At 36.5% G+C, this 25,360-nt stretch overlaps 1 protein-coding gene across 1 annotated transcript in view; it reads right to left on the bottom strand.

Moving 5' to 3' along the window:
• Nucleotides 1-25,360, bottom strand: part of pkp1.L (plakophilin 1 L homeolog) — a 56,938-nt gene that overhangs the window by 16,852 nt on the left and 14,726 nt on the right. The window contains exons 4-12 of the mRNA XM_018246540.2: nt 24,545-24,692; nt 22,854-23,061; nt 17,621-17,798; nt 16,034-16,148; nt 15,795-15,953; nt 4,911-5,087; nt 4,208-4,361; nt 3,923-4,109; nt 2,875-2,959 (exon numbers count right to left, since the gene is read on the bottom strand). Coding sequence (XP_018102029.1) covers nt 2,875-2,959; nt 3,923-4,109; nt 4,208-4,361; nt 4,911-5,087; nt 15,795-15,953; nt 16,034-16,148; nt 17,621-17,798; nt 22,854-23,061; nt 24,545-24,692 — 1,411 coding nt within the window. The remainder of the gene's footprint in view (nt 1-2,874; nt 2,960-3,922; nt 4,110-4,207; nt 4,362-4,910; nt 5,088-15,794; nt 15,954-16,033; nt 16,149-17,620; nt 17,799-22,853; nt 23,062-24,544; nt 24,693-25,360) is intronic.

The raw sequence follows: 25,360 nt of genomic DNA, 5'->3' as shown, positions 1-25,360 counted from the left end.
ACAAACTGAAACAATAGAGGGGGTAAACATAGCAGGAAAGAAACATAAAATCAAACTCTATGCAGACAATGTCATCATTATCATGACAACCAACCCACAAACTGCAATTCCACATCTCTTAAAAATTATAAAAGACTTTGGCACCATCTCCTACTATAAGATAAACCTAGAGAAAATACAAGCATTGCCTATATGCTTAAACTCCTTAATAGTAAATAATCTTCAACAGCAATAGAATTTGACTGGAGAACAGACTATCTTGGCTATTTAGGCATAAAACTCACCAAAATAATACACACCCTTTATAAACACAACCACTGTACCTTAACAAGAGAGAAATATTGCAATAAAAGCTGACCTATATATCATAGCAATTGTAAAAAATTTTACTTTTTCCCAAGATTTTGTGCATGCTACGAACGATTCCCATACTCCTACTATTCCCCAGAATATTTTTTTCTGTCAATACAGAGGTTGGTGTTGGACTTTATTTGGGATGGCAAGAGAAAACAGATCGCAAAAGACACTTTATATAGACCAAGACTCTCAGGGGGCTTGGGAGTGGCAAACCTCAAGGAATATCACAAGGCGATTATGTTAGAAGCGGTACTATATTTGACAATAACGAAGTCTGATAAACATTGAGTGGACATTGACAAAAAAGATTTACTCCCAATGGAAATAGAAGAGCTCATATGGTCTCAAAAAGTCATTAATCCACACAAAAGCAACCTCACTTTACAAACAATCAAAGACTTACTCACAATCTGGAGAAAAACCAGGAAACACAAATAGTTTAAATTCAAACTCTCTCCACTACAGCCCATAACCAGGCTAGAAAAAGAACAACGGAAGATACAGTATCACTGCGAAAATTGAAAAAACAAGGCAATCAGAACATTGATTTGCTATTACAAAACAGTCACATTCAGTCATTCCCTTAGTACAGCAATATGCACTACCCCATGAGATTCCTCAACTCACTGCCTGCCCTCCCACTACATTCCAGACACACCTAACTTAACTTTGTGAACCGTTAATTTATTTGCACAATTCTAAAGGTTTACACATGTATATAACCAATTTCTGCCAATATATTGCACATTTCATATTTACATATTTATTGTGTATTTTTAAGTGCCTTTTTGTGATATGTACTAGCTGGAGCCACGTCGTCTCGTCTCACTGTATATTTGTATACTGCTGAGATGACAATAAAGTTTACTTTGACTTTGACTTTAATGTGGACCATTTTAAGTATCTACAAATATGCCACTACCTCTTCACACAGGCAAAATTTCCTCTGGCACAAAAAACGTGGCTGGAATCTGTCTCCAGGACAAGATTCTAAAAGGAATGGTATCATCTTTGTACAAACTACTGATGTCAGAGTACTCTGAGAACAAAAGCCAACAAATGATCAGTTGGGAAAACAAACTTCAACTACAAATGGAGACCTCAGACTGGGAAAGAGTCTTCCAGAAAATTAAAAAAGTCACCAGATGTGGTAATCACTTGGAACAATATACCAAACTGCTATTGAAATGGTATCTGACCCCACACAAATTAGTACACATATACCCAGCCACCTGTGCTGGAGACAATGTGGAGCTGTTGGCACGCTAATACACATATTTTGGGAGTGTCCCAAAATAACACCCTTATGGAAATGAATGGAGGATATTATTGCCACAAAGTTGAATGTCACAACAACATTGATGCCAGCCATAGCGTTGCTACAAATATTTCCACCAGACCTTGAAAGCGGAGAAGCATTTATACTACACCACATGGTATTTGAGGTCAGAACTGTAATAGCCAGATAGTGGAAATCAATAACAGCCCCAACAGTAATGCAGGTACTCAAAGAAGCACCATATAACATGACAATGGAAGAGCTGATGGAAAATCAAACGGAAAACTAAAAATACAGCCTTGTGGGGAGTGTGAAGATGAACACAAGTATTAGAATTGTGCAGACAAATGCTGCTAAGGCAAGGAGCACATAGCAGTATTACACAAACTAAATGAATTGGGTCAACATAGAGCTAAAAGCTGCAATAAGTAAATAAATGAAGTGCATCTCTCTTTTCTCCCTGTATTCCCTCCCCACACTAATATCCCCCCTTCCCCAAACAGTATACTAAGAAATGTATAAGACTGTATATACAACATGGAAAAGTATACTGTCTTGTCCAGTTTATTTATCTGTTAAAAAAACAATAAAATGAATATTTGAAACATAAATTACTTTTATTATGTTTCCTTCAGTCTTGGAATTCACAATCACAGCAAGCAGGCAGGTGCCATTTTGTGGACACTGTCATTAATGGAAGCTTTGCAACATCCCAAAATCTTGTGTATGCAACGGAATAGGGGACTTAATGTCCATGCACTTGCTACACAACTACAGACACAAAGAGGCTAGTGCTTAAGGCATAGAGGCAGGGCAGGCAATACATGATTGACAACTGAGATATTTAAATACAGTTAAAACAGGTAGGGATGTTTTCATAAAAAAATAATTTGGGTTTCATGCTTTTCTTGCAAAGGACTTTTAGTATATAGATTTTTAGGTCTGTGTGACAGGCTGATAGGCTGGACAATCAGTTTTTAATGAGATAAAGATTGGGATACAGCAATAAATCATGACACTGTAAATTCAATCTGGTGTATTACTTGCCAATCTTCTGTGGAGAAAAGTGACATGGGTGGTTAAGGCACCCACCTGTTTGTGTCAAGATTGCATAACATATAGACAGATTAATGAAATAGTTCTTTAATAGGATGTTTAATACAATAAAACACATTTTATTGCAACATTAAAAGAGATTCCATTTCTATTTGACTGACCTTAACTTGTTAATAATTTACCTGTTTAAGAACTCCCTGCAGTTCCCTCTGAGCCCACATGTCAGTCAGGAAGACACGGGCTGCTTCTCCAATCTTAGGAGAGGCTCTGAAAGGGAATAAAACACCTTAAAGGGATTCTGTAAGGGGAAAACATTTTTTTTTTAAATGGATAAGTCAATAGTGCTGCTCCAGCAGACTTCTGTACTGTACTTTTTTTTAGCCCAGGCCCATGTGAGGTTTCATAATTTCAGGCTTAAAAATAACTTTCCTACTTCCTACTCAGGGTTAGACACTTTTTGAAAACTGGAATGACATAGTCATTTTATATTGTTTGGTACCATACAAGGAAAAAGATAATCTAAAAATATTAGAATAATGGTGATCCAGTCCCAATGGTACCATGATTCTCATTTAGGCAGGTGCTAATTTTTTAATGTACTTGATTGGCAGTGTGAATAATTGTGAAACCACCAGGGTAAGGATGTTAAAGTGTGTTAATGACCAGCGTTGCAGTTCTCTTCTTCTGTTCAGGAATGGTTGTATGGCATAAATTGCCTCTTTCACACCTGTTTCAAACCATCTTCTCTGTCCAATATATGCACATCCTCCTCAAAGGAGTGTCTGTTTTTCTTAAGATGTGGATAGATTACTAAATCTTTTCCTGGGGAGTTAGCCTTCCTATGCTTGGCCATTCTCTTACTGAGAGGTTATTTAGTCTCTTCAATGTATAGATCTACACCATTCACTATAGTGGACAGCATATATCATATTACTTTTCATGTGCTTTGGTGTTTGCTCTTTTGTGTGTACTAATTTCTCGCTCAGGGTATTGCTTTGTTTGAAAAACAGAATGGAATGTGTCTTGAAAATTCTCCTAAGTTTTTGTGATGGTTGAATGAAAACCTTCATAGACACCTTTAAATGAACTTGTAGTATGATCTAGCAAAGTTCCTAGAAATAGGACTTTATATAAAGTACTAAAAGTTAAGTTAACATTGAGCCACCCCTATGGTATGTATGTGTCATAGATTGTGTCTGTGTACACAATAGTTTGATAAACAGAACTCACCCACTTTTACACATATTGACTAAGTTTCCCAGGAGGTTGGCTGAAATATTTTGTTTAGCTATCTGAGGTTCAGCCATGGCAAGGTTTCTCATTGTGTAACAAGCAGATGACAGAATATCTTCAGAGTTCATTGTTTTTCCAGAGGACTGAGACAGGAGTCGTGAAACATCAGGGAGAGCCTGGGTAGCTGGTAGAAAAAGGGGTAAGAAAGTTAGCCATATTAAACAGTAGAAATATTAGAAAGGTAAGAATGTCAATGGATGAAATTGTTGATATGTATGTTACCCATAGTTTTGTGAAGAGGTGGGTGACGGGACATGTTGCTCAGCAAAGAGCATCCTGTCTTCACAACATCCGCATTTCCTGACTGCAAAAGACGAGTAATCTGGGGAAGCCCCTTGTTTTGTAACCCAATGATTTGACTCATTCCATTGGACATCTGTAGGCAAAAATAAGAAATGATTGCTCAGGCAACCTCTTTCAACTCATTAACAGTATTTTTTATTCTGTTTTATTTAATAATAATAGGACTACAAATAAGGTTTGGGGATTAACAAAGGGAGAAAGTGGGAGAGGACAAAGGGGGGTATAAAGCTGAGTACAAGTGAATGAATGTGCATTGACCAAGGTAGTAAAATACCTACTACAACACTGAATAGTATCAAGAATGTGCTAGTAGATTACATATCAAGGAACAATAATGATGCACTTATTAAAATTGGGTATGGTAATCTTTATGAATTTTCTGTGATTCAATCTGCCCAAACAGACTAACGCATCAGTTACAGAATAGCATCAGTTACAGTATGTTTACGGTTGATTTGAAGAAACCCCTCAATTACTCTGGTTTTAGAGCCTTTATAAAAGACTTTTAAACAGAGTGAAATATATTCTGGTATATTTGCTGTATATATGGATGAAATTGGTATATTGTAAAAAAAACATTACTCAATGAACTGCAAATAATTTAGTTTTTGTATTTTCCCACCTGCCCCTTGCTGGCTGTAAGATTTTGGAGTGCCCCAGCACAAGCTTCAAGTGTTGAGTCCTTCTTACTCTGTCCCAGTAGAGAAAGGTATGTACGAATAGCACTGGAGTGAGACAGAAGTGCAGCGCCCCTAGGGTTAGCATCTTCTTCTGGTAGGGGCAGCTCAAAATTGTTATTCTACAGAAACAGAAAGTAGTAAGACATTAGATTTGTAGAAAAAAAAGAGCATTTCATTTTCCCAAAAATGCCCATGGTGACAATTGTGCTTCTAAATAGGATTCATGGTACACTGTGGAATGTTAAGTTTACAAGACTAATGAAGAGAGAGTAATGTAATTCTTACTACTGGTTATTTTTTACAGTTCTTGTAATTTTATCTATAAGTACACTGAAGCTCATTTACTTTAAACAGACTTCTGCGTGTTTAACCATCAAACCATATTTCTGATTGATTGCTATATTTGCACTGGTGCACATTTGCTCTGTGTTAGTAAATTATACACTTTTGATGGCAGAGGGTTACATTGTAATGCAATTGTCAAGCACTGGTGGGACTGGATACACACTAGGGCATTTCACTAGGGCATTTCTGATGCAATTTATATGGATACCAGCTTTATAATATTCTTTGGGGGACACCTTGTGGGCTCCTTAATCCTCTTTACCAACAATGTGGGAACTATGGGGCAGATTTTTCATGTATGGAATTATGTATGGAAGTATGGAGTTCACTGCAGAAAAACTCACCCATTTTCTATTCATTCCTATGGAATTTTTAGAAGTGTATTTACCAAATGGTTTGCTTTAACTTTCACCTATTGATACATACACTTCTAAAAATCTCATATGAAATTTGGAAAGAGTTTTTCTGTAGTGAGCTCTAATTTCACACAGCGATATGTCTGCCCCTTAGTGTAACAAATATATGGGCAGGGTTGGGGCAGGCCGGCTGGGCACTCCGACCATGGTGAAGGGAAGAGCAATGAAGGGGAGGTAGGGGAATGCAGGGGTGAGCGACAGAGGGGAGGAGAGTGCACCAGAGGGGAGCGCGATGCAGGGGAGGGAGGAGATCGCAATGGAGGGGAGCGAGGGGTAAGTGACTGAGGGGAGGGAGGGTTGAGCGATGGAGGGGTGGGTGACAGAGGGAAGGAAGGGGAGTAAGATTGAGGGATGCAAACATGTACTAGGGGTAGGCAGAAGACAGTTTTAGAGGAAGCACCCCCCTATAATTGCGCCCTAGGCAGCTGCCTCTTCTACCTACCCCTTGTTCCGGCCCTATATGAGGCTATGGACAGACAGGTTGAAGGCTGCAGCTGTTCTCAGCCTGTGTAATTTTGCAGGCTGAGAGAAATGGATCTGCTCCCTGCCCCTGCTCCATTGATTTTAATTTGATAAGCCTGTGCTGTAGCCATTGGGGCAGTCATTCAAAGTTGAAAAAGGAGAAAAGGCACAGGATACACAGCAGATAACAAATAAATTAGGCCCAATACAGACCCCTGTGGCTTTAATTGACAAACACCCCTGAACACAATTCTTAAACCGGTTTTCTATCTACGTGCAAACAGCATTAATGCCAAAGCCACTAATGCCAAAAACGTCTGAGTGGCACTGTTTAGGATGCTTTCAATTTAAGTAGACCATACTATCTACTGCAAACCCACTGTCCAAGTCCCTACTTAGCTCATCTTTAAAAGCTGTTTAATTTGTCTTGAATGAGCTATCCTTCATAAAGCCATGCTGATTATTACTCATTATTCTCCAGAATTTAATCTTAAATGTGATTTTAAATTGTTTGTCCACAGATGTCAGATTTACAGGATTGTAATTGCCAGGCTGAGATTGTAATACATTTTTTCCTTTCCCTTGTCCTTTATACAGTTTTTTTGCCATCTTTTGCATGTACACCCTAAGGAGCCCATTCACTAAGTTCGAGTGAAGGAATAGAGGAAAAATAATTTGATTTTCGAATGTTTTTTTTTCGACCATCAAATTGGCTACTTCGACTAAGACCTTCGACTTCGAATCGAACGATTCGAACTAAAAATCGTTCGACTATTCGACCATTCGACCATTCGATAATCGAAGTACTGTCTCTTTAAAAAATACTTTTACTTCATACTTTGCCACTTTAAACCTACCGAGGTGTAATGTTAGCCTATGGGGACCTTCCCCAGCACTTTTCTAACCTTTTTTTGATCAAATGAAAATCCTTCGATCGATCGCTTAAAATAATTCGAATTGTTCGATTCGAAGGATTTTATTGTTCGATTGAACAATTGAAATATTTTTATTCGATCATTCGATCTAAGCATTTGCGCTAAATCCTTCGAATTCGATATTCGAAGGTTTATTAACCCTCGAAATGTGACCCTTGATAAATCTGCCCCCTAGAGTGATATTGCCTTTTTTTCATTAGCTCATAATGTTGGAACAAGAATAGACTTTATTTTAGTTTCCAACAATTTAATCCATAGAACTATAGGGACCCATATTGGAAACATTGACATATTTGACCATGCTCCAATATCACTCCTAGTTTCCAAGTCTCCAGCCCCAAAAAACTACATCCTTTGTTGGTCCTTTTCTGATTTTCTTAGAGAAAACCCTGATTTTATTGAGATGCTACATAACAGATGGGATTTATTTCTAGATGAAAACAAAGAACATTTAAATGACCCTTCCTTAATGTGGGAAACTTGGAAGGTGGTGGTCAGAGAGGAGAAACGTTCATTTAAGTCCCACTATTTTGGAAAAGTTCACAATAACTTTCTCGAGTTAAGTAAAAGACAGAGTGCCCTATATTTTCGATTTAAACAGAACAAAATATAAGAACATTTTGGATGAACTCAAAATCTGGATTAAGATTAGACATACATTTTTTGCATTTTACTCACAAACTAAATTTAATAATTTAAGTAATAAAGCCAACCAAGGCAAAAAAAATTTTTTTGACTAAGGCAAAAAATAAACAGGCTAAACTTATCAAGATTAAAGACTTTCTTAACCAGCTAACAAATGATCCCAATAAAATAATGGATATCTTTAGAAATTATTATAAAGAATTGTACTCTAATCCTAATATAAACTCAGAGAAATTTATTTTTGAGAGTTGTAAAATCCCACAAATTTTGAAGGAGCAGTTGGAAAGCCTAAATAGTCCAATCTCCATTGAAGAAGTGTCCAATATTATTAAGAATCTGAAAACTTCAAAAGTGGGTGGCCCTGATGGTCTTATTCCTTCTTTCTACAAAATTATGAAAGATAAAATATCGCCTTTTCTAACTAATTTATTTAATGATATTTTATTTTTTGGTAAAAGGCTATCCTCTAGTGAACTCTCGAACCTTAGCGTCATCCCAAAAAAAGACAAAGATTTATTCCTTGCCTCCTCCTTTAGACCAATTCTTTATTAAATCAGGATATTAAGATACTTTCCAAGGCCCTGGCTGAGAGACTTTCTTTAAGTCTTTACTCTGTAAATTCTGAGGCCAAAAATGGGTTTATTAAAAATAGATCAGGAGTCAAAAATATTAGGGCTTTGATTCATATTTTATGTTTTGCCAAAAAACATAAAATTCCTAGCTCTATATTCAATATTGACGCTGAAAAGGCATTTGATAATATCACATGTGAGCATCTATTTGTTTGCCTAAGTAAATTTGGTATTATGGGCCCTTTTTCCAATATATTTAATATCTTTATAAATGTCCTAAAACTAATAACTCAGATAATTTTTGGGGGAGCAAAGTCATCAACTTTTGAAATATTTAAAGGTACAAGGCAATGCTGTCCTTTATTGCCCCTTTTATTTAATATTGCTTTAGAACCATTAATTTGTTTTCTTGACTCCTCTATGTTGATTAAGGGAATCACTATCAATAATAAGTAATTTAAAGTATTAGCCTTTGCTGACAATTTGTTGCTAATTTAAAAGAATCCAGAGTCTTCTATTAAAATTGTTTTTGATTTGCTACATGAATTCCAGTAATTTTCTGATTATAAAGTCAATGTAGACAAATATGAAGTAATGAATATATATGGTTCTCTTTCAAACACTATATTTAAAAATGTTCAACTTAAATCCCCAAAAACTCAGATAAAATATTTAGGTTTAACAATTCCTTTGGATTTAAACAACTTATATGCACTAAATATTACTCCAGCATGTCAGAAAGTTTTTTCCACTAAATGGGCCAATTCTTCCCTTAACCTTAAGGGGCAAGTGCTCTCCTTTAAGTCTTTGATATTTCCATTAATTAACCTCCCTCGGCTTATAAAACATTTGGATATCAAAAAGCTCAATTCTGCTTTGATTAATTTTGTTTGGAATGGTAAAAAAGCACAGATTGCCCTACATAAGTTGAGAGCTACAGTTAAGTTAAGTCCTTTAAAACCAAATTTTAGAGCTTTTAAATTTAATTTATAAGCCCTCACCAGATATCTCATTGAATGGATTTCCCTGGGTAATACATTTAATAATCCTGAAATTGAAGTTTTTCAAGAATCCTGTTTTGACATTTTATCTGCACTACATAGCAAATAGAGTAATGTTCCTTGTGACTTTAAAAAGAATCCTCTCTTTTGAGACTCGATTTTTGTATGGAAACATTTATTTTCTCGTCATATCTACAGCTATACACAAAATGACTATGAATATTTTCATCCAGGTCATGGTATATCTAGTATAGGTCAATCTAAAAACAACTGGACTTGCTGAGTAATTAATGAAGATGTTTCAATACTCATCTGAACAGCTTCTTCAGTTCAACTGACTGGTGTGGGAAGTTTTCGTCATATAAACTCTTCCACTAATCCATTTACAATGGCACATTGTAACTCTTCAAAGAGGTGACATCTGAAGAAATTTGCAGAGGTGTTTATTCTGTGTAGTTGTGATAGGATTATCCAATGTGTCATGCAACTCCTAGATACAGGTGTTACTTGTGAGAGTTGCCTGAATGGATGTGTGAAGTGTTCTGAATCCGCCGGGGTACAGATGTTAGAACAGCATTGTATGTAGCAGACAAGTGGTGTCGAGAGACCATCAGAGATGGTGTCTCCACCTTGACATGAATCGCCTCTTTCACGCCTCGTTCAAACAGCGGTCTTCTTTATCCAAGATTTGGACTTTGCTATCTTCAAAGGAGTGTTCCTTGTCTTTTAAGTGTAGAAAGACAGCTGAGTTTTGCCCTGTAGAGTTCTCCCTCCTGTGCTGAGCCATTCGCTTGGAGAGCAGTTGTTTTGTCTCCCCAATGTATAGATCTGTGCATTCCTCGCTACACTGGACTCCGTATACCACATTGCTTTGTTTTTCTTCTGGTGTTTGATCCTTTGGGTGTACCAGTTTTTGTCTCAGTGTGTTGCTAGGTTTGAAAAACACAGGGACATGGTGTTTGTTGAAAATCCTCCTGAGTTTCTCTGACACTCCAGCTACATATGGGATGACTATGTTTCGCCTACTATGTGTCTCCGGGCGGTTATTTCTATTGGTGTTCCTGTTGGGCTTGGTTGCTGCTGTTTTGACAAAGGCCCATTCTGCGTAGCCACATGCTTTCAAAGCTCCTCTGAGATGTTTTTGCTCTTTGTCTTTGGACTCTGTATCAGTTGCCACAAATTCCGCCCGGTGGTGCAGGGTTCGAATGACAACCAGTTTGTGTTCCAGTGGATGGTGGGAATCAAACAACAGATATTGATCCGTATGAGTGGGTTTCCTGTATACTTTCGTCTTCAAGTTACCCCTCTCTTGGATACATATCAAACAGTTCAAAAAAGCAAGTTTGTTCTCGTGGACATCTTCCCTTGTGAACTTGATGTTATTGTCCATTGAGTTAATGTGTTCTGTAAAGGCCGCCACTTCATTGGATCTGATTTTAACCCAAGTATTATCCACATACCTGAACCAGTGAGTCGGTGTAGTTCCCTGGAAAGTAAGTAAGGCCCTCCTTTCCACTTCCTCCGTGTACAAGTTTGCTACAATGGGAGAGACTGGAGAACCCATTGCACAGCCATATTTCTGTCTATAAAAAAGGTTCTTGTACTTGAAGTATGTGGTGTTAAGGCACAAATCTAGCAACAAACAAACTTGGTTGGGACTGAGCTTCGTTCTGCTGCTGAGGGTGTTATCATGTTGCAGTCGATTTCTTACAGTCTCAATCGCCTCTGTCGTAGTTATACATGTGAACAATGAAGTGACATCATATGACACTATTGTTTCTTCTGACTCTAGTGTAACATCGTGAATCTTGATTACAAACTCTTTGGCATTCTGGATATGATGCACTGTATTGCCTACAAACGGGGCTAAAATGTTACCCAAGAATTTTGAATGCTGTATGTCACTGAATTTATGCTGCTGACAATGGGTCTTAGTGGGGCTCCTTCTTTGTGTATCTTGGGGAGTCCGTATAAGCATGGTGTGGCTTCCCTGGGATACAGATGGTGGTATAAAATTCGATCAATGGCTTTCTCCTTTTCAAGTTGTTGTAGGCAACCAATCACCTTTTTCTTGTAACCACTGGTTGGGTCTTTCCCTAAGGGTTCATATGTATTGCTATCACTGAACAGAGTGGTTATCTTGCAGTCATAGTCAGTTGTGTTGAGCACAACTGTGCATCGCCCTTTATCTGCTGGCAGGATAGTGATGTTCGGGTCCTTACTCAGAGAGCTGAGTGCTCTCCTCTCTTCTGTAGTAAGGTTAGAGGGAGGTGTTCTGGCACTTGACAAAGCAGCTGACACTTTTAGTCGGAGTTGTTCTGCTTCTTCCTTTTTCAAGTTATTATTTTTGATAGCAGACTCTGTGGCTGTGATGAGTTCAACTACTGGTATGTGTTGTGGTGTCACTGCATAGTTTAACCCCTTGGCTAACACATCCTTTTCAGGCTGGGTTAGAACCCTATCTGATAGGTTCCTAACCCAAGTGTCTTTGGTGTTCTTTGGTGTCTCATCTTTCTGCCTCCAGGTTAATTCTTCAGTCCTTTTCCAACTGCTGCTTCGTGACAGTAATGTGGTGAATTTGCTTATTTTTCGCTCCTTACTCTTAATGTGTTGGGCAATATGTGCATGTTCAAAGAACATAACCACCCTTTCCAGAGTTCCATCAGGCAGCTCTTTTGCCAGACTCCATTTCAGATGTTCGACTTTCTGCTTAAGGGCATCAATGGTAAAGTTGATCTGTCTGACTCGTTCATTTAGTAGATGTTTTTGGGCTTTTTGTAAAATCTTGTTGGCTCTGTGACTTTTTTCTGTGGAACCCAGGCGCAGGCTACAAGGGGTGAGTCCCTGATGTCTGCATCTGAGATTAAAGCGTAGATGGTTTCTATAGTCTGCCACTTTTCTTGCTGTTCTTTCATATTCCCGAACCAGTTTTAGAGTATTCTCTCCAAAATGAATGGCAATATGACTATGAAGATTTTCATTCATCCAGGTCATGGTATATCTAGTATAGGTCAATCTAAAAACAACTGGACTTGCTGAGTAATCAATGAAGACGTTTCACTACTCATCCGAGCAGCTCAGTCCCAACCAAGTTTGTTTGTTGCTAGATTTGTGCCTTAACACCACATACTTCAAGTACAAGAACCTTTTTTATAGACAGAAACATGGCTGTGCAATGGGTTCACCAGTCTCTCCCATTGTAGCAAACTTGTACATGGAGGAAGTGGAAAGGAGGGCCTTACTTACTTTCCAGGGAACTACACCGACTCACTGGTTCAGGTATGTGGATGATACTTGGGTTAAAATCAGATCCAATGAAGTGGCGGCCTTTACAGAACACATTAACTCAGTGGACAATAACATCAAGTTCACAAGGGAAGATGTCCACAAGAACAAACTTGCTTTTTTGGACTGTTTGATATGTATCCAAGAGGGGGGTAACTTGAAGATGGAAGTATACAGGAAACCCACTCATACGGATCAATATCTGTTGTTTGATTCCCACCATCCACTGGAACACAAACTGGGTGTCATTCGAACCCTGCACCACCGGGCGGAATGTGTGGCAACTGATACAGAGTCCAAAGACAAAGAGCAAAAACAAGAAAGGAGCTTTGAAAGCATGTGGCTACCCAGAATGGGCCTTTGTCAAAACAGCAGCAACCAAGCCCAACAGGAACACCAATAGAAATAACCGCCCGGAGACACATAGTAGGCGAAACATAGTCATCCCATATGTAGCTGGAGTGTCAGAGAAACTCAGGAGGATTTTCAACAAACACCATGTCCCTGTGTTTTTCAAACCTAGCAACACACTGAGACAAAAACTGGTACACCCAAAGGATCAAACACCAAAAGAAAAACAAAGCAATGTGGTATACGGAGTCCAGTGTAGCGAGGAATGCACAGATCTATACGTTGGGGAGACAAAACAACTGCTCTCCAAGCGAATGGCTCAGCACAGGAGGGAGAACTCTACAGGGCAAAACTCAGCTGTCTTTCTACACTTAAAAGACAAGGGACACTCCTTTGAAGATAGTAAGGTCCAAATCTTGGATAAAGAAGACCGCTTGTTTGCACGAGGCATGAAAGAGGCGATTCATGTCAAGGTGGAGAGACCATCTCTGAACAGAGGCGGGGGCCTTCGACACCACTTGTCTGCTACATACAATGCTGTTCTAACATCTGTACCCCGGGGATTCAGAACACTTCACACATCCATTCATGCAACTCTCAAAAGTAACACCTGTATCTAGGAGTTGCATGACACATTGGATAATCCTATCACAACTACACAGAATCAACACCTCTGTGAATTTCTTCAGATGTCACCTCTTTGGAGAGTTACAATGTGCCATTTGTAAATGGATTAGTGGAAGAGTTTAAATGCCGAAAACTTCCCACACCAGTCAGTTGAACTGAAGAAGCTGCTCGGATGAGTAGTGAAACATCTTCATTGATTACTCAGCAAGTCCAGTTGTTTTTAGATTGACCTATACTAGCTATACACAAACTCCTTTTATGCCGGCTAAGTTCTTACTTAAACCATCGGATTTTCTAAAATATGATGCCTTTTTATTTTCCATGAAGGAAAAATTACTAGTCTTAATAAAAGACTTATTCAGATAGATATTACCTTGCCTGTCAATTTGGTCTTTCTTTGATACATAATAAGAATAACCTAGTATTATCTGACCACAAACTATCTGAGGATTTGTCTAAATTTATGGAACTCCGTTCATTGATCTCATTGATCTCATTCTCAAAAATTTTGGAATGAGTATGGGTCAGGCCCACATCCACTACTAGGAGTTTCTTTAAAATGGTCTGAGTTTTTACAATACCAAGTGTCCCCTTCTGATTTGGTGACGTCATTAAGTAATTATAATTAATTAATCTTAGTAGAAAACTGGAGGTTACAACATTTCAAGCTAGTACACAAAAAAATTTTCTAAAGATACTTTTACCAGTCCTGTTCCATTTTGTCCTAAATGTAATTTTGCCCCTTAATGTTTCTCTTTTCCACAATTTGAAGTCTTGCCCTAAAGATAATTTCTTTTAGAGGGAGGCCACACATTTTTTGAACAATAGATTAAAAATTAAGATACAATTTTCTCTGTGTTTTGCTCTATTAAATCAAATACACGGCGATAAGCTAAAAATTATATCCCATGAAAAAAAACACTGACAAGTTTAATTTTGGCTTCTGCCAAGAAAGCTTTTATTTAATTTTTGGTCACAGAAAGAGTGTCCCTCATTATTGGATACCATTTCCTATATGAATGGGCTTTTTCTTTCTTTCTTTCTTTCTTTTTTTCTTTCTTTCTTTCTTTCTTTCTTTCTTTCTTTCTTTCTTTCTTTCTTTCTTTCTTTCTTTCTTTCTTTCTTTCTTTCTTTCTTTCTTTCTTTCTTTCTTTCTTTCTTTTATTTTTGTCTTTACATCCACTGGTTTAGTTACATTTTTCATTTTCTGTATTTATCTATTAATGTTTGAAAATGACATGCCATTGTATTTATTGCAGCACATTCTCTAATTCTGCTTGATATATGTATGTCATACAGATTTTTCTTGTTTATGTGAAAATAAAAAAATATTTTAAATATAAGGGTGTTGTTCATTAAAGCTCACATTTGTATGGTCGGGCTTTTATAGTGGAAAATGCAAATTTTTCGATGAAAAAAACTTAAATTTTTCGAGATTTATTATACCCAAAGCTACTGAAAGTCCGAATCAGAAAATACTCCATCTTAAACCTGTCGAGATCCTGTAGAAGTCAATGGCAGATGTCCCTTTTTCAATCAAGGATATTATGGTCTGTGCTGGGTTTCGTACAATAATCTGAAAAATTCAGGCTTTTTGTGCAATAACTTAAAAAAGATCGAGTGATTTGATCCAAAAAATTTGTACGATTCAAGTTTTTACGCGATTTTATCAAGACTTTTCCCCAACCAAATTTTTCAAGTTATTTTATTAATAAATAAGGTAAAACTGTGGATGGGAGTTTAGTCGAGTTTGTTTTATTGAAATTATTAGAAAAATTACAGTTTTAGTAAATAACCCCCAAAATTGCTTTTGTGATTTTGCTACAATTCACAGTAAAATTGTGGCTGTATTTGATTTGTTTTTAAATATTTTGCCCATAAGTATGTTCATCTTATTCTTTTTTCTGTATGCTGTTGTGGTTGTGTGTCTATGTATAGGGATATAACTTTATAAATTCACTGTGCACTATGAGAAACAGTATTTCTTTGTGCCTCTGTATAGTAGTATATTTTAGGAGGATATGACCTTATCATTGTCTACATACAGTATAACCATTTCCATGTCTTATTATGCATATATTGTGTGTTTAATATTAGAGGGTTGTATTTACTATTCTCCTGGTGAGTGGACCAATTTGGCATACACAATATAAATATAAAAGAGAACTGTGCTGAATAGAAACACACCTGCAGTTTGTCACTCTTGTTGCTGAAGCAGCCAGTAGAGGTCTTATCATTTTGCAGGTGACGGGCCATTTTCTCATTCAGCTGTGAGTACTTATTTGGTACTTCAGAGTCCAAGTGGTAAGACAGGTTATGTAGGATACAAGCAGAGTTCTCAACTGACTAAAACAAAAAAGCATATGTTGCTAATAAATGTTGATGTGCAGCTGAGGTGTTAACATATATTTAACAAAACAAATTACCTTTTCATCAGGGCAATTATTAGCCAAACATTTTTGAATGTAACACATCAAAGAGTCCACAAGACCTGGGCAGTTGCGCATAGCTTTGCGACCATCATCTGCAGAGCTTAGGTTCCTGGAAAATATAGACACAGTCACTCCAAAGTAAGGGCATATGTAATAGAGACTGGCCTTTGACTGCAATCAAATTAAGACAATTTTTGAATGTGGTGCAATATGCAAAATTTGGACACAGAGTTTCATGTTTTTTTACCTGTAATGCAATATTTTTTATTCTCAGAATTTAAGTTTAACAACAGGTGCTTGCTAAGTTTACATAGATTTTTCCTGCATGTGTTCTAATGGCATCACTTCTAAAATGGCATTATCATTAGATTTCTTGGTAAAATTCAGTTGTGGCTATTGATACAATACGTTTAAGGAGCACTGGAATACTGTTCAGGCTCAAAGTTATTTCGGGGGTTCCCATGAATCTATGCATGCACTTGCACATAATTCATCCTGTGCACTTTTGGCCCTCTACGCACAATGCAAAGGAGCATGATCTTTATAAATATTGTCAATTGCGCACTCAATATTGAGTTAATTTCAGAGATTTGCAATTATGCTTTCCATTATAATTGAGGGTAGTTTGTCTAAAAATATTTTTTAGTATGATGCCTTTTGCATCCTATCTCTTGTATTTACCTCTAGTATTAGTTATTGGCTGTATTTTTGTATATTATATGTATGGGTATATATGAATATACACACATTTAGGGAGTTATTTAATTAATCTCAAATCTTTTTGGTCTGGCTTTTTTTTTGTTTGATATTTATTAAACCTGATGCTGCAAAAAGTCAGAATCCGAATATCTGCCATCTCAGAGCTGTTGAGGTCATGTATAAATCAATAGGAGATGTCCCAATTTGAAGAGATTGTGAAAAAAAAATCTAGCGATTCGGGAGAAAAGTCCAAAACAAATCCTACAATTTGGGTTTTCACTAGATTTTATCAAGTTTTTTACTGATGCAATTAATTTGAGTTGTTTTTTTAATAAAAAAGGCAAAATAAGGCAAAATCGAGGATGGGCGTTTGGTCAAACTTTTTTTATTGAAATAATGGGATAAAATCGGACTTTAGTAAATAACCTCCTTATTGTACTGAGCTGCAGAATATGTCGTCCCTTAATAATAATAATAATAATAATAATAATAATGACATCATGATTCTATATCATTAGAGCCTAATTTCCCTGGCAATGAGGCAGCAGTTTAGAAATCATAAATTAAGATCACTATGCGTCGACCAGAAAAGAAACATAAGCACATTAAAAATAACAATAGTATCACAGATAAAACCAGATAGTAGAGACTGGAATTAGACAGAATATGGATACTAATAATTCAAAAACCATAGAAAATTCATAATGAAGACCGCGGAATGTTTAGGTCCATTTATAACATACTAAATTACTAAAGGTGAACATAGTCTTTAAAGGGAATGTTGAAGGTTGTGTTATCTCACCTTTAACTGGACATTATTATACATGCATACATTTTGGTAATAATATAGAGTTATATAAGATATTAGAAATGTTATTTCACCTTAAGCAGCCAGTGGTATTAAAAAAGACCTCAGGATCTGGAATACAGTTCTGATTAGACATAGAATGGTCAGACCAACCAGAATATGGGATCACCACATGTTCATTAAGAACAGGAAGAGCTTCTTTAACCAGTTCATCTTTCAGCTGATCCGTAGAAGACAGATTCCAAAGTAAGCCTGTAAAGAAAGCATGGTGCTGACATCTTAAAAGGACACTATCCATTTGGTCATTCTATACTTGGTAAAGAAACTCACTCCTTAAAACATGCATCTGGTGATTTGTTTTAGAATAAAAATGTAAACATTGCAGAAATAACTTGTGCATTAGGAGTTAAACAAACAAGGGGGAATGTAATAAAAGTCGCAAAGAGCTAAACAGTTAGCATAAATAAGAATAAAAAGTCTAATTTCGCAATGTAATACTCTTCCTTAAACTGTTATTACATCGCAAATTTTAATTGTGCACTGCAAATTTTAATTGTGCATTGCAAACTTTTAGAAAGTGCTTGAAGGTGTCGTAATCTTTTGAAGCAAACATAACAACTTGTTCAGTACATTCACTACGCATTGGCGCTAACTATAATATTCGCAAACCTTCTTCCACTGTTGGAAGTGGTCGCTAAACAGTTTCCAGGTTCGCAAAAGCTACAGTGTACGGTATATTGAATTCACACAAAGGCAGATTTGTTTGCACAGAGGCATAACATTTCTTATTGCGAATATATTTTTCGTTACCGACTTTTATTACATTCCCCAAAAATGTTTTAATATATTTAAGTAGATAGTATTGCTTAACAGTATTAAATATATACAATATATAAATATAATTGTAGTATAATGGCCATGTATATGGTAAATGTAATCACGGTTAACCCTTTCAGTGGGTTGACCGTCACAGTAGAAACAGCATTACAGCCATTGTTCAGCAGAGAGCTGAAACTTTTCTGCAAAGTATTCCTACTGCTACTCCAATCTCCATCTGTTGTTTTCCAACAGTTAAACCATACATTCTATAATTTCAGGAAAACGTCTGCAGTTTTAAAGGGGAACTATCCCAAAGATGAAAATTTAATATAAATCTCATCTCATGGAAATAACAAAAGTTCTAAATGTAATCAATTATTGTATGTTCTGTACTGTCTCTGAAATAATAAAGTTACTCTTTACTACTTTCCTCTCGGACTTTCTCGGATATTGATGCATATCTATCAATACATCCTTTGGGGGGAGGGGTCCCATTGCCTAAAATGTGTATTAGAGCTCACTCTTTCAAATTAACCAGAAATATTCTCTTTCTAACACATATGCTAGGAAAGAGAGCCCCCCTTAAAATATATATTAGATGTACCTGTCAATCAAAATATGCCCCCAACTTCTGCATGAAGAGAGAATGAACAGATTGATGAGGATTGTGAAGAATATCTTTGCCATACATAAATAGAACTGCATATTTTAGTATATGTGTTCTTTGATAATTTTTCATTTCCATCACATGGTCCATTAGCAAGACATTACAAAAACAATCAGGCATATTTAACGATGAACACAGTGTCAGATTTCATTTCTCTCCCATGGGTACAGACCTAGTGGGAGCCTGTTATCTATTCTCTCCTATATTGCCATATGGTAGAATGCACCAAAAATGCACCAAAAATGCACCAAAAAATGCACCAAAATCAACTGCAGAGCAAATAAGGGGTCTTGCTTGATGTTCTCCAACTTTGTGGTGCTCCTAGGGACCAGAAAAAACAAATAGCTAGATCTTGGGAGAAACTCCACCCTCTATATAATGCACAAACCACTTTATGTTGTGCACCTTAGATATAAGGAATTGTTGAATTAATTCAACTCCATAAGTCACTTTATAATTTATTAGAAATAGTAGCAAATTGATTTTGAAATCAATTGTATAATAAATTACACAGGTCACTTTATACAATTTGCACAATTCATTTAGATTTAAGCTGTAGAATTAAATTATTGTACAATTTATGGAGTTGAATTAATTCAACAATTCCTGATATCTAAGGTGCACAACATATCGTAGTTTGTGCAATTAATTAAAGCTGGTAATTTAAAAAAAAAATTATTTCATTGCGATCTTAAACATAAACCCTTGATTTTTATCCTTCTATGAAGATAAGGAAAGGGGAAAAATTGTATAGAGGGTGGAGTTGCTCCCAAGATCTAGCTATTTGTTTTTTCTGATCCCTAGGAGCACCACAAAGTTGGAGAACATCAGGAACTGTAGGGCTGCCTTTTGAAAAAGCCAATATCGAAACGTGCGTCAGGGCAACCGACGGACTCTCTGATTTTAGCTAATAATCACCGGATGGTGGGGTGGGATTGAGAATAGAAATTTTTTAAAACATCTTCTCAGACTCTTTTACTAATCTATTTTCTATTCCAAGGATGTGGGGTTTGCAGTTTTATAGGTTTTCCAAGTAAATATAGGAAGGTAATTTTGAGACTGCAGCCCTACAGTTCCTGATTTTCTCCAACTTTGTGGCCAGGTAGGTTGATTAAAACGTTAAGAGCAAATATTTATAATCACTAATTAATTGGGGTTTTACATAGTACTGGTATTTAGAATTGATTAAGGTGATAAAAGCAATATCAAGAATTAATTGTGATTAACTTTTTATTGCTATTAATTGTTTACGGCGGCATTTTTAACTTTTTAGAAGTAAACAAACAACCAAACAATTGAGATTTTTCAAAACGTTTTATTTGAGATCCATATGGTGAATATTGCACGTGGCACTTTATATTTATTTACTATACAGCTGGTTCTAGCTCAACTAAACTTATCTCTATATTAAGCAACATTGTTTATATTCTGTAATTTATGTAACCCAGTGTTATCAGTTTACCCTTGAGATTTACAATAAAATATCAATTTGGGTACCTGAAGCAGAAAAGGTTACTTGTTTAACTTTAATCGAGCAAATAGAAACCAAGTAGCAACCATAATTGTGACAAACAGATATTAAAGAAAGTGTGTATTAAACATATGAGGTTTGGTGAATTTTACAGTCACAAACAAGGTTCTTTTCTTTCTCTTTCTGTTTTTAAACTCCAATAATACTCCTTGAATGGCTGGAGAGTCTAGGTATTTATATATATTAAGAGTTAACTTTTCCTTTTTCTTATTAAAAAAGTTTCCCACCAGTCTGACCACCAAGTAGTAAAGGAAGTTCTCAGCAGGCTTTCTTTCTCCTGACAACTTCCTTGACTACTTGGTGGTCAGACTGGTCAGAAACTGACCTGCAGGTGTCACTGTTGTAACAAAATTCATGCATGTTAACAGTACATGTATTCATTAATATCGTGGAATAAAATAAATAATGAATGAACATTGCAAAATTTCTTAGAATAGCAACCTCGTTGATTTTACATGCACTTATTTTAAAGGATTACTTATCATTTACGTTATCTAGCTCTATAACCACAATGTCATTGAGAGAATTTAGTCACAGTGCCACAGAGTTTTGAGCTTATTCAATAAGGGGTTGATCAGCTTTAAATTAACTTTTAGTATGATGTAGAGAGTGATATTCTGCATAGGCAGATTTTCATTAAGGCTTGGGGAGGCTAAGCCTCCCCAAACCAGTTTGCCTGAAAAATTCAAAGAATAAAAAATGTAAAATCTCTGACTGACCAATATGTCTATTTGAGCTTGTCTGGAGAAGGGGCAAAGGGTGCTGCTAGGGATCAGGGCCAAGAGACAAAGCAGCAGTTAATTCTCCACCTGCTTGTCTGGTATGTGGGGATTATTTTATACTTACATTGCACAAAAAATAAATACCATCAATGGTCAATGGTAGTTCCACTGATCTATTCAGGTAGATGTTTGCTGAAAAAAAGTGTGAAGGTGGTGGCTGTTTCCATAAAGGGGTTGTTCACCTTCAAAACACTTTTTTCATTGGTATTTTTAGATTGTTTACCATAACAAAGTCTTTTTTCAATTGCTTTCCATCTTTTACTTCAGGGGTTCAGTCTGATCCAGGAGCAGATTCTGAACTGTTACAATTTGCTACATTTAGTTGATACATTTAGTAAAAACATTTCTTAGCAGTATATTAGCAATTATTGTATCAATTCAATTCATCTTCCTCTGGATCAGTTAACACAGATCAATTTGGCTACTTTCACTTACACAAAAATGTTGTGTTGATGGTTGAATGCAAGTTTTTTTCTCAACCTCATATCTACTGTTATATTGTGTTACATTGAAGCTGCAATAAAAAAAGCAGCCACTGTTCTTTGCAATGAGACCAAAATATATCTGCATTATACTTTCTATGTATAAGATCTCTCATAAATGACAGTAAACATATCCCTTGTGTTTTGTGTAAAAGTAGACCAATAAACATGCTTTAATGTTAAACAAATGTATCAAACTTTTAAAATGTGAACGTTAATAAATAATTTATTTTTACCAGATATAAGCCTTGGGACATATATCTTTTGATATAAAAATTTTTTTGTGTTGGCTGCCTTTGGAACCGTGGCATGTCCCTCTGGCTGTGGTGTAAGATATACGGAAATCAGATGCATGGACTCCCAATTATACAATGATTAATGTTAAACAACCCAATCATTAGCCCTGATTTCCAGTAATGCGGATGAACTGAATTTTTTCTATAATTTTGATAATAAAGAGTGCTATGCATATTATTTGCAAAATAGTCTGGGCTTTGTCTATGTCAAGTGAAAAATTACTTTGTACTTAACCATGCAGCGTGTCAGTCCATCAGTTAAGTCAGCCTAGGTATGGGACAGATTTCAGATTGTAGTGCATTTTTAGACAAAAATCCTCCCTGTGTGCTCAGACAGGTGAATTACAACTTTTGCCAGTGGGCGGCGAATAGTCGAATTTGAGTTTTAAAGGGCTAGAGTATGATAAATTTCGAAAATCAAATTCAATTTTTTTTAAAAAACTCAAATCGAATTTGAATAATTCCCTAGTCAAATTTGACAGTTTTGGCCATTAATAAACTTGAAAATTAGAATTTCCAGTTCAACCCTTGATAAATCTGCATCTAAATCTTGTCCTGTAACACTTTAAGAATGGTTTCTATCTTTTGTAAAACTAAACTGATTGTTTAGACAGATCCATAATACATAGTTTTTATGTGTGCTATTCCTTCCATACTATTCATATGTACTTATTTACTATGTACAGCAGTACTTTACAATGCATACAGGTATTATGACACATTTTCTAACCTGTAAGTTGCTTTTGGATATCTGGGTTAGAGGTCCTCTTCAGAAGTGAGACAGCCTCTCTTGTGCCGCCTTTCTGACTTGTTTCAAGCTTATTTGCAGCATTTTTGAAAACTAAATTTCTTAGAGCTCCTGCTGCAGCTTGCTGCACATTTTCATTGGGGCTCTGGAGAAGGCTGATTAGCTTAGATATTCCATTGCTTTGGTAAACCTGAAAAACAATTAGGTATTAAAACAGAAAAATTATTTTGTAACATTGTCACGCAAAGCAAGGTAGCCATAAGGCAGCCATAACTTTATGGAGCCCAGTTTAAAAGCAAGTGTTATTCTGTATGACACATGTGGCCCTGGGTCCCATTTTCATTAGAGGTACTTGCATCAATATGTGTTCTTTGCACATATAGTTACACTTGGCACCATTGAGTCCTTCCTGTCTTCTATTACAAAACAGGTGAATATTGACTGGAGCTACCACCACCTTCTGACCAGGTAGTACCTCCAGGGTTCTCTCAGCACCCTGGGTCAGACTGGGACACTGGTAAAAAAGCTAGTGGGCCAGCCAGCCTTCTTTGTTGCCTCCAACCTCCCTAACTGCCCCCCGGCGCAGCCACAAAAAGAAACAGTTATGCGAGGGGCCAAGGGGGGTTGCAGATTGGCAGGGAGGCCTTATGGCTGGGTCGCTGCCTGCATCAATAGGCACAACACACTTGCAACTAAAGAATCAGGCAGAGAGGGCACTGCCACACTTAACCCCAGAAATGGTGTTCTCTCTGGCTCATTAATATCCTTCTACAGGAGAAGTAAAGGCTCATTCATATCCTTCTTAAAGGATATTCTTTCTCATCTACTTCCTGATTAGAATAACATCAGAATACTTGTTTTCCTTCTGAAGGTATATTTTACTGCACGTTTACAGGAACTGTCCAGTGAGTGGTACTGTTGGTACATAATTTATTATATTGCACTTTTTTATGCAAGACAGTATTTTATTTGCTTTAGTAGCCAATGAATGACTGGAATTACATAGCTTGTTATCCACAAAAATCCCCAGAGCTTTCTTAATTAAGGATACCTAAATGCACTACCATTTAGTGTATAACTTGCATTTATGTTATTTCTAACAAAGTGCACCTTACATGTATCAACTTTGAACCTTATTTGCCAGTTTGCTCTCCAGTTTTCCTGTTTAGTTAAATCACTCTGCATCCTGTAAGGAACTTATAGTTTTGCATAATTTAGTATCATCAGCAAAAATAGAGACAGCACTTCCATAAACAAGTTAAAAAGCAAGGGCAAAGAACAACACTGGTCCAATTAGAAAATACTCCATTTACTATCACTCATAATAAATCCTTCAGCCAGTTCTCTATCCAAGTACAAATACTATGTTACAGAACAACATTCCTTATTTTAACCAGTAACTTCTGTGTGGTACTGTATCAAATACATTTGCAAAGTCTAAGTAGATTGTATCCACTCTCATCCCAGAGTCCTGCTAGGTTCCTACTCGCCTCCTCATTGAATGCAAGTAAATTAGTATGGGGAGATCTATTACATATAAAAACCATGCTGCCACAAACTCATAATATTGTGGTTAGCAAAGTATTTCATTATCTCATCCCTTATTATCCCCAGGTTGCTCCCATTTGTTTTTCAAATATTAATATGAAATTTTGAAGGTTTGCGTGATTTACCAAATTCTTGGAGTTTTCATCCTGATAACATGCATGCTGTATGAAATTGGCTCCCGATGTCTGGAATTTGTCATCAGGGCATCCCAATAGTTCCACAGCTCGGTCCAAGGTCATAGCCCCTGCATCAAATTCATACCGTGCATCCATCCTTAGAGAAAAATTTGGATGGGTTATTTTTAGTGTCTATAAGTTGAAATATAGCATTTGAAACAACAACAACAGAAGCAGGCAGTTATAAAATAGCAACATATTCAGCAGTACTGTACAACAGAAGGTTGTATGCTTCAAACATAGAACTTTCAGTATATACAAATACTGACCAATGCATTAGGCAAAGAGTACCACACTTGCTAGCGCTTTCAATCTGTAATTTGTAATATTGTTAGGCATGATATAACTATTCTATATAGTGTAAGAAAGCATTAAGATGTCCAGCCTTAGCACTCCAGTAAAGCAAAGGGCTCTGGTACATTGTTATTTTCATATTTTACATTATGGGGCCGATTCATCAAGCTCGAGTGAAGGATTCGAATTAAAAAACTTCGAATTTCGAGTGGTTTTTTGTGCTCCTCGACTATCGTATTGGCGTAAATTCGCCTGAGTAGAATGATTCGAATAGATCGAGCGCAAAAACGCTGCGACTATTCGCCATTCGATAGTCGAAGTACTGGATCGAGCACAAAAACGCTGCGAATATTCGCCCATTCAATAATCGAAGTACTGTCTCTTTTAAAAATACTTCGACTGCCTACTTCGGCACCTAAAACCTACCGAATTGCTTTAAAAGCCTATGGGAAAGTCCCATAGGCTTGTTTT

Source organism: Xenopus laevis, chromosome 2L (genome assembly GCF_017654675.1).
Source record: "Xenopus laevis strain J_2021 chromosome 2L, Xenopus_laevis_v10.1, whole genome shotgun sequence".
NCBI classification, from domain to species: Eukaryota; Metazoa; Chordata; class Amphibia; order Anura; family Pipidae; genus Xenopus; species Xenopus laevis.
Note: the sequence above shows the minus strand (reverse complement) of the source record. Positions and strands in the feature narration are given on the sequence as shown.